Source organism: Arachis ipaensis, chromosome B03, assembly GCF_000816755.2.
Source record: "Arachis ipaensis cultivar K30076 chromosome B03, Araip1.1, whole genome shotgun sequence".
Classification (NCBI taxonomy): Eukaryota; Viridiplantae; Streptophyta; class Magnoliopsida; order Fabales; family Fabaceae; genus Arachis; species Arachis ipaensis.
In genome coordinates, this window is record NC_029787.2 from 133017045 (window position 1) to 133031875 (window position 14831).

The following is a 14831-nucleotide window of genomic DNA, read 5'->3' on the forward strand; positions in this document are numbered from 1 at the left end:
GATACATAATTATTGATTTTAACGAGGGATGTTAATGAATAAATAGTATTTTTTATAAAACAAATACTTATGTAAGATTTATTGTCAAAATCAAGAATAAAAGCCATATGAAATACAATCTGATTTGATAGGTCAAATGCCACACCCACACAGTACTGATATGATTGCAACCAAGAAAGTATTCAGATTCTCTTTCATTATCTACTTTTGTGAACATGTTCCAATGCTGCAAGTGCAAAAACACTGCTTAATCTTGTTAATTAATTAAGGTGGTGGTGCAGAAGCCACAATCATCGGTAAGCAAAGAAATATTAATATGTAGGCCAAAGTGGCTGCTTAGCATTATCCTCCTTTATGCTCCATCCACCAACACTGGTAATAAAATAATACTAATCATGTCAAACAGCTTTCTTCTCTGCAGCTTCGTCACAGTATATTTGTTTCTTTAAGTGCACAAAAGTAGATTATGACAACTCAACTTCTTTAAAGGAAATAGATTATGTACATTTCTCCTCCACATACCCTCATCATTAACACTAATGGTGTTGAAGACCAAAAGACAGAGCAGGGGAAGCACAGAATTTGTTCAGCTTCAGATTTATGCAGTTATGCCCCCTCTCAGTTTATGATTAAAAAAATAAATAAAAAAACCAACACACCAAAAACTTAAAAGAGTTTAGCTTATCAATTGAAAATAATTCATTCTGGGAATAACCAGAATACCATAGCAGCAGACCAATAAATTACACACATTTTTAGGAGTATTCTGAACTAAGAAAAAATATAAGACAAAACAAAAATTAAACCCATTGCTGCTTTGTTGCTTCCATTCTCTCCAATAAACCATCTATCTCATCTTGCATTCTCTTCTTCATCTTATAGTAATCATAATGGGAACCTTCCAAGACTTTGAGTTCTTCTAGTTTCTTCCTCCTCATTTCCTCAGTCTCATGCAAACACAGTTTGGCTAGCTTTTCGGCATACTCTTCTTCCATCTGCGCGGTCTTTGTCCTGATCATCTTCTGGAACCCTTCTGCCTCCCTCCTTGCTTCATCCGCCTTCGTCTGAAACATTTTCGCTTCCGCCTCCTTTATCCGAACAATGCTCTCCAAGCTGTCAAGTCCACCTTTCCTTAGCAAAGCCCCCAGTTGGAAATCAGCCTCAGTTTTTAGTTCGCTTAATATGGAAGCTTTGAAGTCCTTTTGATGAAGATCATTTGGCAAGGCACCAGAATGTGGCCTAGAATAGCTCATGTCATAAGCATATTTAGGCATTAGGGAACTAGTTTTTGGAAGAGATGGTGTGTCTTTCGTAATGTTGGATTGAGATGATGCCATATCCTTTGCAGATATGGCAGAAAGGGGAAAGTCTGGCAAGTTATCTGCATCTGTTTGTCAGCAAAATCATCGTTAGATGGTTTAGATATGCGTATGAACATACATAAGAGTGATGATTAAGTAACAGAAAAGCTAAGCAATAACCAAGTTAAATTTGATTTGTGTATAGGCATTTCAATAATACCAATAGAACATTCCTCTTCGAATGTCAGGAGTATATGTTACCACCAATGACACACTTAAAAAATGACAGCCTAGGATGAAAATAAATATCCAACATGAATACTTATAATTAATTTCGATGCAGGAAAACAAGAATCTTTTTATTCAAGTCAAGTGATTGTAACACAAGCAAACATGGTAAGGAACACAGGCAAAACAAATTCCGAGAAGAACAAGCAAATTGGATAGAACCAAACACCATAGTTCAGACACTTACAGTTGAAAAATTGTGTGATATAATTGCAGGCATCTGAAGGAGAAGCCATTTTAGTTTGAAGCTTTAACAGCATGTCATCAGTTTTGACATGCAATTCTTTCCCTTTACGGTCTTCACTTCCCCTAAAAATCTTCCTCACACAGTCGAGCTCCTTCATCAAGGTTTCAAGTCCCCAATCCTTTGCACAACACATGAACACATCCTTAACAAACCCAAACATTTCAGAAGCATGTCCACAGCCAATACAATGAAACTGCATTTCTGAGGTCCCCGCAGGTCCCTTCAAGCTCGGACCGGGCTTGATGAGGTTCCTCTGAATGCCACAGACAGCATGGCACCAATGGGAACAAACATCACAACCAACCCAACTACAAGTATTGCTTGCGCAATCGAAGTTCAAACAAATAGGACACATACACGAACTACAAAATCCCTTATTCCCTGAGCAAATCTTGCAGTCACAGTCATCAACAGGAAGCAGACTCTTGCAGTTAACATTCCTACATCTCCTATATAAGAAAACCTCTACCATCTCAGATAATTGAATTTTACCATATAAGAAGCTTGCAAGCCCCATCTTGACAGAAACCAGAATCTCCAACTGCACCTTATGGCACTTGGAAAGAGTCTCTTTGGAGAGGTCAGATCTTCTTTCAAGCCTGCTTTGTAGGCTGACCAATTCATCTTTCTTGTCAGGCTTCTCAATGAGATTCTTCAGGTATTCCTTGGTTGAAGCTATGACTTCATCAGCAAGCTCCTGAATCATCAGTGCTGCGGCGGGAACAGACTCAGAAACAACTTCCCTCAGGATCCTCTCAGGCCTTGAGAGCTTCTTCATCTTCCCCCCACCATCTAACCCTTCCAAGATTCTCACATTCTCGGAATTCCTACCCCTCGAGTCCCCAGATTGAGCTTCAAATCTTGGTCTGGCAGGCAATTCAGAAGGGAAAAAGGAATGATTATCCGAACTAGTAGTCTTAAACTGGCTATTTCCCTGCATAAAGGAGCTAATACCACCACCATGATTGGAAAACCCAACCCCATCTCCAATTGGCTTGAACCTACTGTGAACAGAACCGTTAGTCCCCTCCCCACAATTCCAAATTTGGTCATCCTTACTCACAGAGTAGTCAAAATTATCAGTTGAATTGCGGGTAAGCGAGCAACTTGGGTTGTGTGAGAAAGGGTGAGAGTAAGAGTAAGACAAAGAAGCTGTTGCTGTGCAATCATTATTAGACCATGTTGTAGTTGAGGGCCTGGTAGGTTTAGGCCGAAGCGGTTGTGGTTGTTGCTGATCAGCACCGTTTTGTAAGGCGTTTGAAGCGGTGAGAGAGAGTGAGACATCAGGCAAAGCAAGAGAGAGATTCAGTGTCTCAAGCCTTGGCTTCTTCTCCCTATTACTCTCTTGCTCCTCTTCTTCTTCCTCAACCGATCGCTTTGAGGAGTTATTCTCTCTGGTATCACTCAGGCTCAAGAAATCTCTTTCAACAAATTTACCACCATCAACATGATTTGAATTCTCGGAAACAAGAATCTCTTTGCCCTTGTGGCTAACAACTTTTTCTAAACAATGATTATTCAGCAAGAAGCTCTTACCAGGAATAGGAATATCCTTATCAGCAGCAAGACCCAGCCCTTGTGCATCGCAGAGGTAGCTCAGGGTGAGTTCTTGCAATCCTGAGCTGGCACCACCAACCATGCTGCTGCTTGTGGCCTTTGAGTGAACACCACCCATCTCTGAATCTCTCAGAAATTCAACACCTTTCTTATCCGGGTACTCCCTGCTGGGCTCAAAATTCGGCCTTGTCAGCTTGCTTCTTGAGCTTTCATCCGCAGAGTCAACACCACCATTACCAAGTTCCTTACCTCCAATCATGGTCACGGGCAGAGGAAGAAGAGAAGAGAGAGAAATAGAGAGGGAGAAAAAATAAACAAGAGACTAAATCAAAGGTTAAGAGAGCAGCGAGGAGGGGCAATTCTGAAAATAAAAGAAGAATCCAAGGGCTTTTGTATAATAAGAATTGGTCTCACGCAATGCAAGCAACGGGTGGATTTCGATTTCATTTTTCAAGCATTCACACACGGAAATAAAACGGCTATGCTTTCCGGCATGTATGCACGATTACAGTCTTAGCCCTTCTAAATGGACATAATTACCCCTCAAGTGGTGGACCTGTTGTTTTTTGACTCAATCTCCTTTTGTGTTTTTGCACCATCCATCAAGATTCAAGAGGGACTAGTTCTTTTTTTAGTTTTTACACACCCATCCCCTTCCCTTCCTTCTTTCCACTTTGCATCATATTTTTTTTTTCTTTTTTCCTTTATATGTTTAGGCCTAATTAACGTTCGAATTCTTTTTGCAAAGGTCTTTGCGAGGGACAAGATTCATGGTCAAAGTTGGTAAAAAGTTCACTTACTTGTATAATTTTTGTTTTGGATTAAAAACCCAGTACTACAGTCATACAGTGACAGTCTACAATGCACTGTACATTTTGCCACATTAATTACTATCATATCTGTACATATTGCTGATAAGCATAAAAACGTGACTAGTCCTCTGTTAGCAAAGGAAAACGTTTTCAGGCAACTATATTACCACATTTTATTTGCTTTTCCGTGTAAAATATTTATAGTTTTATTATAAATTAATTAATTATTATACTTAGTTGCATTTGACTTTTTAGTTATTTATAATAGGAATTAAATATTTTTATGATATATTTGTATTTAATTGTGTCAATAATGAAATAGTTATTTATAAAATGAATTAAATGTTTTCTGATATATTTAGATTTAGTTGTGTTAATGATGACCATTTTATGGTTTGACATCATTCTAGAAATATATTTTGTATTGTGTGCGTAAATACATTCTTATTTAACTTTCTACACATTATTATTTTATAAGTTTAACTTAAAAGTATAAAAAAAAATATTAATAATTATGCACATTTAAATCTTTTTGGTAACTAAATCTAATTAAGTTGGTCCAAACTCAACAAAAATCAGTTTCATTAGTGAAACTTAAATATACGCTCTAACTACGTGAAACAGTTCCCACATTTCTTTCATTCTCTTTCTTCTTCGCGTTTTTTCTCCTTCTTCTTCGGATTTCTTCTTCTTCGTGTGTTTCCTTCTCATCGTTGTTCTTTTATTATTGTTGCTGCGTTTTTTTCTTTTCTTCCTCCTCTTCCTAGTATTTTGCATCATTATGTGTTTCTTTTTATTCTTTGTTTGATTTTTTCTTGTTTTTATTCTTGTTAATAGAGTAAATGAAAATGTAAAATAAGAATAAAAAAATGAACAAGAGAAGAAAGAAGAGGAGGAGTTTTTTTTTTCTTGGTGACTTAAGATTAGGAGTTTTTTTTTTCTTGGTAACGTTTGGAAGAGAGACAGAGACTGAAAGACTGAGATTGAGAGATAGAGACTGAGAGACAAAAACTGAAATAAGTCTCAATATTGTGTTTGGTGTAAAGTGAAAGACAAAGATTGAAATAAGAATGAAGTCCTAATTTAATTTACACAAAGGGTAAAGTTGGAATTAATTAATTGAAATGAAAATATTTTAGGGTATAAAATGTTATTAAAGTTTCAGTCTCTATCCCCAAAATTCAGTCTCCTATGCCTCTACATTTTGGAGGTACTGAAATACTAAAATTTTGGCGACAGAGACCGACATTTTAGTACCAATATTTAAGCCAACAAACATAATACTGAGTCATAGTCTCCCAGTCTCTGTCCCAGTACATTAAAACAAACGCTAACTAAGTAATTTTAGTGCATTCTGGATTTAAATAAGGTGAATTTTTTGTCTATGCTTGTTCTGAATTGAGTTTGTTTGTGTGTTATCATCATTAAGTAATTTCGGTGCATTCTAGATTTAAATAAGGTGCACTTTTGGTTTGAACTTGTTTTGAACTGAATTTGTTTGTGTGTCGTCATCATTAGGTAATTGCGGTGCATTCTGGATTTAAATAAGGTGTACTTGTAGTCTGAACTTGTTTTATCTGAGTTTGTTTGTGTGTCGTCATCGTTAAGGAATTTCAATAAATTATGGATTTGAATTGTTATACATATAAAAAGAAGACAACGATGATGACAATAACTATAATGAAAGAGAAAAATGAGGAAAAAGCAGAAGGAGAAGAAAAAGCGGCAGCAACTTCTTCTTCAAGTGTGTTAAAAGTTATTCCAATCTTTGGGACAAACAGAAAAAATACCGAAAACTTATAAGCACGACATCGAAAACAATTCTATATTACACCAAATTGTGTTTTAAAATGCACCGAAACTACCATTAAATGTAACATAAATAGATTCAGCAAAAAAATAATTCAAAACTCCAACATTCCATTCAAAATCAAACCTTCAACCATGAATACTGACGAAATTATTCAACTCATAGACAAAACAACTACACCAGCATCAACCATTAACGAACTACATTAACCAGGTTTGAACCAAACTTCATCCACTTGATTTGTTTCAAAACAATGATTCAATTCGCTCTGGTTCAACTAACAGTGTGAATTTGTATTATTCATTGTCTTCGAAAACGAAATATCTGTTCAAACTTGATTTCACAGCTTTTTTAAAAAAAATGATCCAAATCTTCAAATCAGATCAAAGAGCATTGATCGTGAACAAATGCAGAGAACAAAAAGAATACAGAAAAAAAAGAATGCAGAGAAATAAGGCTGCGATTGTTTTCAGGGACAGGACACTGAGACAGGGACACAGAGACACAAAATCGTGTTTGACAGATGAGACATGGACAGAAACATTGTGTCCAGGGACACTGAATTAGTGTATTTTATGTTCATCCTGACAGAAAGAATACAGAAACACTAACAAGGGACACAACTTATTTTTTATTTTTTCTTTTATTATTTTTTTAATTTTTTATAATTATATTTTTCTTCTCAAATTTTTTAAATAAAAAAGATGAGAATAAATTGAATTTTCATAATTTATTCTATTTTATCACCAAATAGAATATAAGAATACAAAATTTTATGTATCTGTCCTTTATGTCTTATTCTCAATGTCTTGTCTTGTTCTCTTTTTAAAAACAAACGCAGAACACAGAACACAGATAACACAGAAAACGTGACCGTCTACAATGCACTATACATTTTGCAACATTAATTAGTATCATTTCCGTACTTATTGCTGATAATATAAGCATAAAAACGTGACTAGTCCTCTGTTAGCAAAGGAAAACGTTTTTAGGCAACTATATTACCACATTTTATTTGCTTTTCGGTGTAAAATATTTATAGTTTATTATAAATAAATTATTTATTATACCTTAGTTGCATTTGACTTTTTAGTTATTTATAATAGGAATTAAATATTTTTATGACATTTGTATTTAATTCATTAATTGTGTCTATAATGAAATAGTTATTTATAAAATGCATTAAATGTTTTCTGATATATTTAGATTTAATTGTGTTAATGATGACCATTTTAGGTTTGACATCATTATAGAAATATATTTTGTATTGTGTGTGTGCGTAAATACATTCTTATTTAACTGTCTACACATTATTATTTAATAAGTTTAACTTAGAAGTATAAGGAAAAATAATATTAACAATTATGTTATACATTTAAGTTTTTTTAGTAATCAAGTCTAATTATGTTAGTCCAAATTCAACAAAAATAAATTTCATTAGTAGAGCGTGAATAGACGCTCCAACTATGTGAAACGATTTCGCATACCTCTTATTCTCTTTCATCTTCTTTTCCTTATTCGCATTTCTCCTCTTTCTTCTTCGTATTCTTCCCCTTTCTTCTTCTTCGTGTGTTTCCTTCCCATCGTCATTCTTTTATTGTTGTTGCTACATGTTTTTCTTTTCTTCCTCCTCTTCCTAGTATTTTGCATCATTATACGTTTTTTTTTTTTTTAATTTTTTCTTGTTTTTATTCTTGTTAAAAGAGCAAATAAGTAGGGAAAACAAGAAGAAAAAATTGAACAAAAAAAAGAAGATGATAATGATGATAAAGAAGAAGAAGGAGGAAAAGGAGGAGTTTTTTTTTTGGTGACTTAAGAGGAGGAGTTTTGAGTTATCATTAAGTAATTTTGGTGCATTCTAGATTTAAATAAGGTGAATTTTTTTGTCTGTGCTTGTTCTGAATTGAGTTTTTTGTGTGTCGTCTCATTAGGTAATTTCGGTGCATTTTGGATTTAAATAAGGTACATTTTTTGTCTAAACTCGTTTTGGACTGAGTTTGTTTGTGTGTCGTCATCATTAGGTAATTGCAGTGCATTTTGCATTTGAATAAGGTGTACTTGTAGTCTGAACTGGTTTTAAACTGAGTTTGTTTGTGTGTCGTCATCATTAAGGAATTTTGATAAATTATGGATTTGAATTGTTATACATATAAAAAGAAGATAACGATGATGACAATAACTATAATGAAAGAGAAAAATGAGAAAAAAGGAGAGGGAGAAGAAAAAGCAGCAGCAACTTCTTCTTAAAGTGTGTCCCAACCTTTGAGACAAACGGACACAAAAAACACCAAAAACTTATAAGCACAACACCGAAACCAATTCTATATTACATCAAATTGTGTTTCAAAATACACCGAAACTACCATTAAACGTAACATAAATAGATTCATTGAAAAAACAATTCAAAACTCCAACATTCTATTCAAATTCAAACCTTCAACCATGAACACTGATTTTTACAAAGAAAAACGAAAATATTCAACTCATAGACAAAACAACTACACCAGCATCAACTACTAACGAACTACATTAACGATGTTCGAACCAAACCTCATCCACTTGATTCGTTTTAAAACTATAATCCAATTCAACCTAGTTCAACTACCAGTGTGAACTTGTATAATTCATTGTCTTCGAAAATGAAATACATATTCAAACCCGATTTCACATTTTGATTTCAAAAAAATTTGATCTAAATCTTCAAATTAGATGAAAGAGCATTGATCGTGAATGAACGCAGAGAACGAAGAGAATGCAAAGAAGAAAGAAAATGTAGAGAACGCAGAGAAGGAAGAGAACATAGATAACATAGAAAATGTTGAGAAAATTTGAAAAAAAAAAATCCGCATAAAAAAAGACAGTTATATATACTCGTGTGTTAAGTTAAAAGGTTGTTAGAGATAGTGGCGCATGGAGCTGAATTAAGTTATAGCAACTTAGTTGGATTTGGTTAGTTAAATGACTTGGATGTAGAGCTTTATTGTAATATTAAAGTGAATATTATCTTGTGTTTTATGCTTTATTTATTTATGCTAAGTTTAACTTAAAAGTTTAAAGAGAGATAATATTAAACTCAATATTATCTTGTGTTTTATGTTTTGTTTATGTTTATGTTTAGTGTTGGTTTTGGCTTTGTAGTATTTGCTTTGTAGTTTTTTTTTTTTTTGGGTTAAGAAAACGGGAATTAACGCCCAAGAAAAAGAAAAAAAAATCTACATCATAGACACTATTAGGGATGTAACTTCCTTTTACAATCATCAAATAGAAGAGGAACTAATTTAGTAGGAGGATGATCTACAAAGTGAAATTTTAATGTTGTTTTCTGCTCCCTTCTTGGCTAGCATGTCTACACTGAGAAATGTTTTGAAGCGCTGTGCGTGATGAAAGTAAGAAAGAGAAATATAAAAAAGATGAAAGAGAGCAAGAAGATGAGAGAGAGGGGGAGAGAGAGTTGGTGAATTTTGGTTAGTAAGTAAATGGCAAAAATCATTAATGAGGTGTTATTACGGCTACATATACAATTACCGCAACAAACTAAATAAAACAACAACAACTACACTTTATTAGTGTTTAATTGCCTAGAACGACCTATACTAATTAAGTTAACTCTACTAGTAACTATTCAAAATAGTCAAGTGATACCCTCCCTCAAGCTGCGAGGGTAGAGATTCAAAAGTCTCAGCTTGCTACGACATGCAGCGAAGGGCGCTGGAGACAAGGCTTTCATAAGAATGTCTACAATTTTCTGGGTAGTCTTAATTGGCAGTAACTTCACCATCCCTTCTTGGGATCTGTCCCTAACCAAATGGTAGTCCACCTCCAAATATTTTGTTCTCTCATAAAAAACAGGATTTGCGGCTATGTGTAAAGCGGACTGGTTATCATAGAAGAGAGTAAAAGGTGTTTTGTGTTCCACCTGAAGTTCCGTAAGAAGATAAATTAACCATTGTCCTTCTCTGGTTGCTTGGCTCATTGCTCGATATTCGACTTCGGATGAAGAACATGACACTGTAGTTTGTTTCTTGCTATGCCAGCACACTAAAGTCTTGCCCAAGAAGAAGCAATAGCCGGTCACAAATCTTCTTTTGTTTGGGCATGTAGCCCAGTTTGAGTCAACATATCCCTTAGGCTTCAATGAAGTATCTTTGGGAAAGAATAAGCTAGAGCTAGGATCACTCTTCAAGTACCTGAGAATATGAAGACTTGCTTGGAAGTATTGATGAGTGGGACAATCCAAAAATTAACTCAGACATCCAATAGCAAAAGAGATGTCAGGTCGAGTGTTAGTGAGATAGAACAATCTCCCAACCAGTTGTCTATACCTCAAGGAATCATTTAATTTGGTGCCTGAATTTTTGGAAAGGGTTGTCGAGTATTGCATGGGTGTGCTTGTCAGCTTGGCTACTAACATGCCAAACTCTTCCAAAAGATCCAGAGTATATTTGTGTTGGAAAATGGCTAGTCCCTTCGAATTGTGAGTAAATTTCATCCCTAAAAAGTACTTCAATCGTTTGATATCTTTAATTTTGAATTTTACATCCAAGACTCTCTTGACAGTGTTAATTTCATCCATATCATTTTCAGAGAGAAAGAGATCATCCACGTATACCAAGATGGCTGTGAATCCCTTGGTTGTGGTTTTAGTTAACAAAGAGTAATCGTGCTTCGATTGAATGAAACCTTCTTGTTGTAAAACTCCTCTGAGCTTTAAATTTCACATTCTACTCGCCTCTTTTAACTCATATAAGGATTGCTCCAGCTTGCAAACCTTTCCCTCTGGAGCATTGAGACCTAGAGGTGCCCGCATGTAGACTTCTTCAGGCAAGTCCCCATGTAAAAATGTTGTGTTGAAGTCGAGTTGATGCAGAAACCAATTCCTATTAGTCGCAACAGCTAGCAGCATGCGCAAGGTGGTCATTCCTACCACCAGGCTAAAAGTGTCAAGAAAGTCAAATCCAAGTCTTTGAGTGTAACCTCGTGCAACCAATTGAGCTTTATGGCATTTTACTGTGCCATCCAAGTTATACTTGGTCTTGAATGCCCACTTGCACCCAATTGGCCTCTTTCCAGTTGGTAGATCGATCAGATTCTAAGTGCCATTGTTCTCAAGTGCCAATAACTCTTTTTGAATGGCTTTAATTTTCTCCAACATTTTTGCATCATAGTCTCTTGATATGATTTGTGTTCAGGGTTAGAAGATAGATGTAACACAAAACGTTTGTGATTTTGTGAAAGAGCACCATAGTATATTGCTTCAGAGAGAGGATACCTTTGTGTGGTTGGTATTTGAGCTTTAGTGGAGGTGGTAGACATTAACATGCAGCGGTCGTGTGTTCGTTCCATACTCACCGCACCATGAGAAATGCTTTTAAGCTCTACGCGTGATGGAAGTAAGAAAGAGAAACGAAAAGAAGACGAGTGAGAGCAAGAAGATGAGAGAGAGAGATAGAGAGATAGAGAGAGAGAGAGAGAGAGAGAGAGAGAGATTGTTGGTGACTTTTGATTAGTAAGTGAATGTCAAAAATCACTTAATGAAGTGTCATTACAACTACATATATAATTACCATAACGAACAAAAAAATCCAACAATAACTACACTTTATCAGTCTTTAATTGCCTATAACAACCTATGCTAATTAAGTTAACTCTACTACTAACTATCCAAAGCAGTCAGGTGATATGCACTTTTATTAGTTTCCTTGTATGTGAAGATAAAGTGAACTTCCCCTGATCTCCTTCTAAATTTAGCAATTTTGTTGATCACAGGATTTGGGCTTGTTGCTTGTTGCTTGATTACCCTCTTCATTAATGCAATTTATAGCTTCTTTAGAATCACATTCCACTATCATCTTCTTCATGCCTAGCTCCCAAGCCATCCTTAAGCCGTGTAGAATTCCCCATAGTTCCACTTTCACTTTCACTTCCTAACTGATAAACTCTTGTTTGCTATTTTGGAGTTGTTGATTAGTTAGTCCTTGGTGTTTTTGAATGTTCTTGATGTTTTTGTAGTTCTTATTTTACTAGTTGATCTCACTTCCATTTTGGAAACTTGTGAGTGCTTTTCGTATAAATTAAACAATGTACGAGTTAAGCCTCAAAGTGGTCTCTAAAATTGCACTCGAGTCTCAAAGTAGTCTCTAAAGTTAATAGTTACCCAATTATATCCTCTAATTTGCATTCCGGAACTCATAGTAGTGCCTCAAACAATTTTTGTTCATCGCTTATCATCGAAAAGATAAGATGACTGATTCATACCATGCTGGCACTGAAACAACATCGTTTTATATTTATTAAAAAAAACTGCCTTCTAGGCCCCTACCTAACCCTACTATCTCACTCACAGCACTAACCACACGGCAAAGCAGAGCTTTCCTCAACCTTCTCTGTCACCACCTCTCGCCGGCCTCCATCTCGGCGCCACACTACTCGCCCCCTCCCTAACCTAGTCTCTCACACTCACATTACTCAAAGACGACAAAGGCAGAGCACAAAGCCTCAACCATCTGTGTCGTCGCCTCTCACGGGCCTCCATCTCGTCGTCGGACCCTCTGCATCATCGTGTCATCTCGTTTCTCACCCTCACTGCTCGTTGCTGCCTCGCTCTCTACTTGTCGCGCTCACATCCCATCACTCACTGTAGCCTCCCTTTCTACTCTGCCTCCCTCTTCTCTCCTTCTGCATGCGACCAAGGTGAGTTTTTTTTAATTTTTTTTTAGTTATTCAATCATTGTTGTTAATGTTCTGGGTGATTGTTGCTGCTGATTGTTTTCTCTCATCTGGCTCGATTCTCTCCCTCTTCTGATTATTGCTATTTATTTTTGTGATTGCTGCTGTTTAGGTTGTTATGTCTCTAATCTCCAAATTGATTTTACTATCTTCAGAAGAACCAATAAAAGCTTCTAGCTCTAACTCTCTCTTCAACGACCATGTCTTCCCAATTTGTGTATTGTAATTGTAATTGTGGATTTTATATAACTTTTTTTATTTGGGTAATTAAATTTTTTATCAGTGTGGTTGGGAAATTTACTGAGTAATTTGTATGCTTTTCTCTAAGGAGCCATTTCCTGTGTTCTTAGATTTTGTTGGATTCTCCCCTGATGAAGTGCTCATACAGATGTCCAAAGTTGGGGTGTGATTTCTTTGTTCTTGTTTATTCTCTGCTTCTATTTTCTAGAAATCTTACCTTTCTTTTAAGGAAGGAGGATTGATGGGTGGATGAAATTGAGACATACCACACATACTGATATTCAGCCACTAATTTTTGTTTATTCAGGGGTGCTACATCAGATGCTATTGTATGGATGTATACTCATTCATTGAGCTATCAGTATAAGCATTAAGACAATTCTAGATTATAGGTTTCTTGACTGAAATGTTTTAATTTGTTGTCAGAAGAGATGGTGACAAATGAGGAGGAATTATGGTGATCAATACTGCAAGCTTGTAAAATTTCTGTGAAGATAGAGAGGAGAAGGTCTGCAGCACAGCTGCGACGAGAAGGAAAGAGAAGAGGAGGACTGCAGTTATTGAATCAAATTTAGGAATTAGGGTTTTTTAAATTGATTTAGGGACCAAATTACCACAACAAACTTTTCTCTTCTACATCAAATAGCTGTTAGGCTTGTCAGCGTGTCAGGACCGATGCCACATGTGCTTTTTGATAGGGCCTAATGGACGAAAATTGTCTGAGGAACTACTATAAGTCTTGGAGTGCAAGTTCGACGACATAATTGGGTAACTATTAACTTTAAATACCACTTTAAACCTCAAGTACAACTTCAAAGACCACTTTAAGACTTGACTCACAATGTACATAATATAAAATTTGGTTAAAAAGACATAAAAATAATAAAAAGATAGTTATTAATTGAGTTATAAAGGATAGATTAAACTTAAAAATATTGTACAATATCATATGGAAAATATTAGGTAAGTAATGTTTTTCCTTATATTAATCTTACATTCAAACATTAACCTACTCTTGTTTTTTCGCTAAAAATATTGTCCTAGATAGCATTTCTTATATTATATTGTGGTTTCATCTGAATTAAGATAAAACATTGATCTCAACTTTAAAGTAATGTCACAAAGATAAAAGTAATTGTGCAATATTTTACAAGTGAATTATATTGGCAATGTCAATATGTGGAGTTATGAAAATGAAAGTGAACGTAAGAGGAAGCAGCGAAGGAAGCCGGCAAAATCACGAGTCAAAGGGAAAGTGAGACGAAGATGGCACGCAACTTCCTTGTCTCCCTTGGTTTCAAACTTGAAGAAGTCAACAATCGATTCTGCCCAACGCTTTGTATCGCTTTCAGTTTGCAAACCTCAGGTGCATAATGCATTATTCATAATTAAATACTTAATAAAGACAACTATTTTTTGTCATCCATAAATACGCGACATGACGATTTATATTTATTGTACCACGAACAAAAAGTCAATCTTTTGCAGATATTTCCGTATCACATTCTTCCTTTTGTTTTTGTTTTTGTTTTTTTTTTTTGTTTTTTAAATGAAAATAGTATATGACTATATCGATTAGATCAATTTATCTAACCTAATTTTGACAAAAATAATACGATTTAATTGATTATATATGTTAAATTTTAATTATTAAAAAATATCTTTATAAAAAACGTTTTCAGCGTCTTTATCTAAATAGCTCTCGTAGTTATTAGTTAGACTTATTTTTTACGGTGTACATTGATCTGTATATTTATTAGCATAACAATAATTTACTCTTAATGAAATTGATTAAAAGTCAATCCAGTCAATACTCAATATTGAGTAACCTAACTGTCTTCTACGATGAC

At 35.1% G+C, this 14831-nt stretch overlaps 2 protein-coding genes across 2 annotated transcripts; both read right to left on the minus strand.

Moving 5' to 3' along the window:
* Positions 662-3800, minus strand: LOC107632078 (protein OBERON 3). Its single transcript, XM_016335713.2, has 2 exons — positions 1777-3800; positions 662-1387 (listed from the first exon to the last, which is right to left on the minus strand). The coding sequence occupies exons 1-2, from the start codon at positions 3650-3652 to the stop codon at positions 801-803; spliced, it is 2463 nt and encodes an 820-aa protein (XP_016191199.1). The 5' UTR covers positions 3653-3800; the 3' UTR covers positions 662-800.
* On the minus strand, positions 9647-10933 carry LOC110269548. The gene is made up of 2 exons (XM_021117488.1): positions 10784-10933; positions 9647-9931 (listed from the first exon to the last, which is right to left on the minus strand). Exons 1-2 carry the CDS (start codon positions 10931-10933, stop codon positions 9647-9649), a joined length of 435 nt encoding a protein of 144 aa, XP_020973147.1.

What these genes read in the sequence shown, in the direction of transcription:
- LOC107632078 (XM_016335713.2), bottom strand. Translation starts at nt 3,652, where the DNA reads ATGATTGGAGGTAAGGAACTTGGTAATGGTGGTGTTGACTCTGCGGAT. An exon ending in TATCACACAATTTTTCAACT is followed by an intron (nt 1,388 to 1,776) that starts GTAAGTGTCTGA and finishes GCTGACAAACAG; the next exon opens with ATGCAGATAACTTGCCAGAC.
- LOC110269548 (XM_021117488.1), bottom strand. Translation starts at nt 10,933, where the DNA reads ATGACCACCTTGCGCATGCTGCTAGCTGTTGCGACTAATAGGAATTGG. An exon ending in TCAATGCTCCAGAGGGAAAG is followed by an intron (nt 9,932 to 10,783) that starts GTTTGCAAGCTG and finishes ACGGAACTTCAG; the next exon opens with GTGGAACACAAAACACCTTT.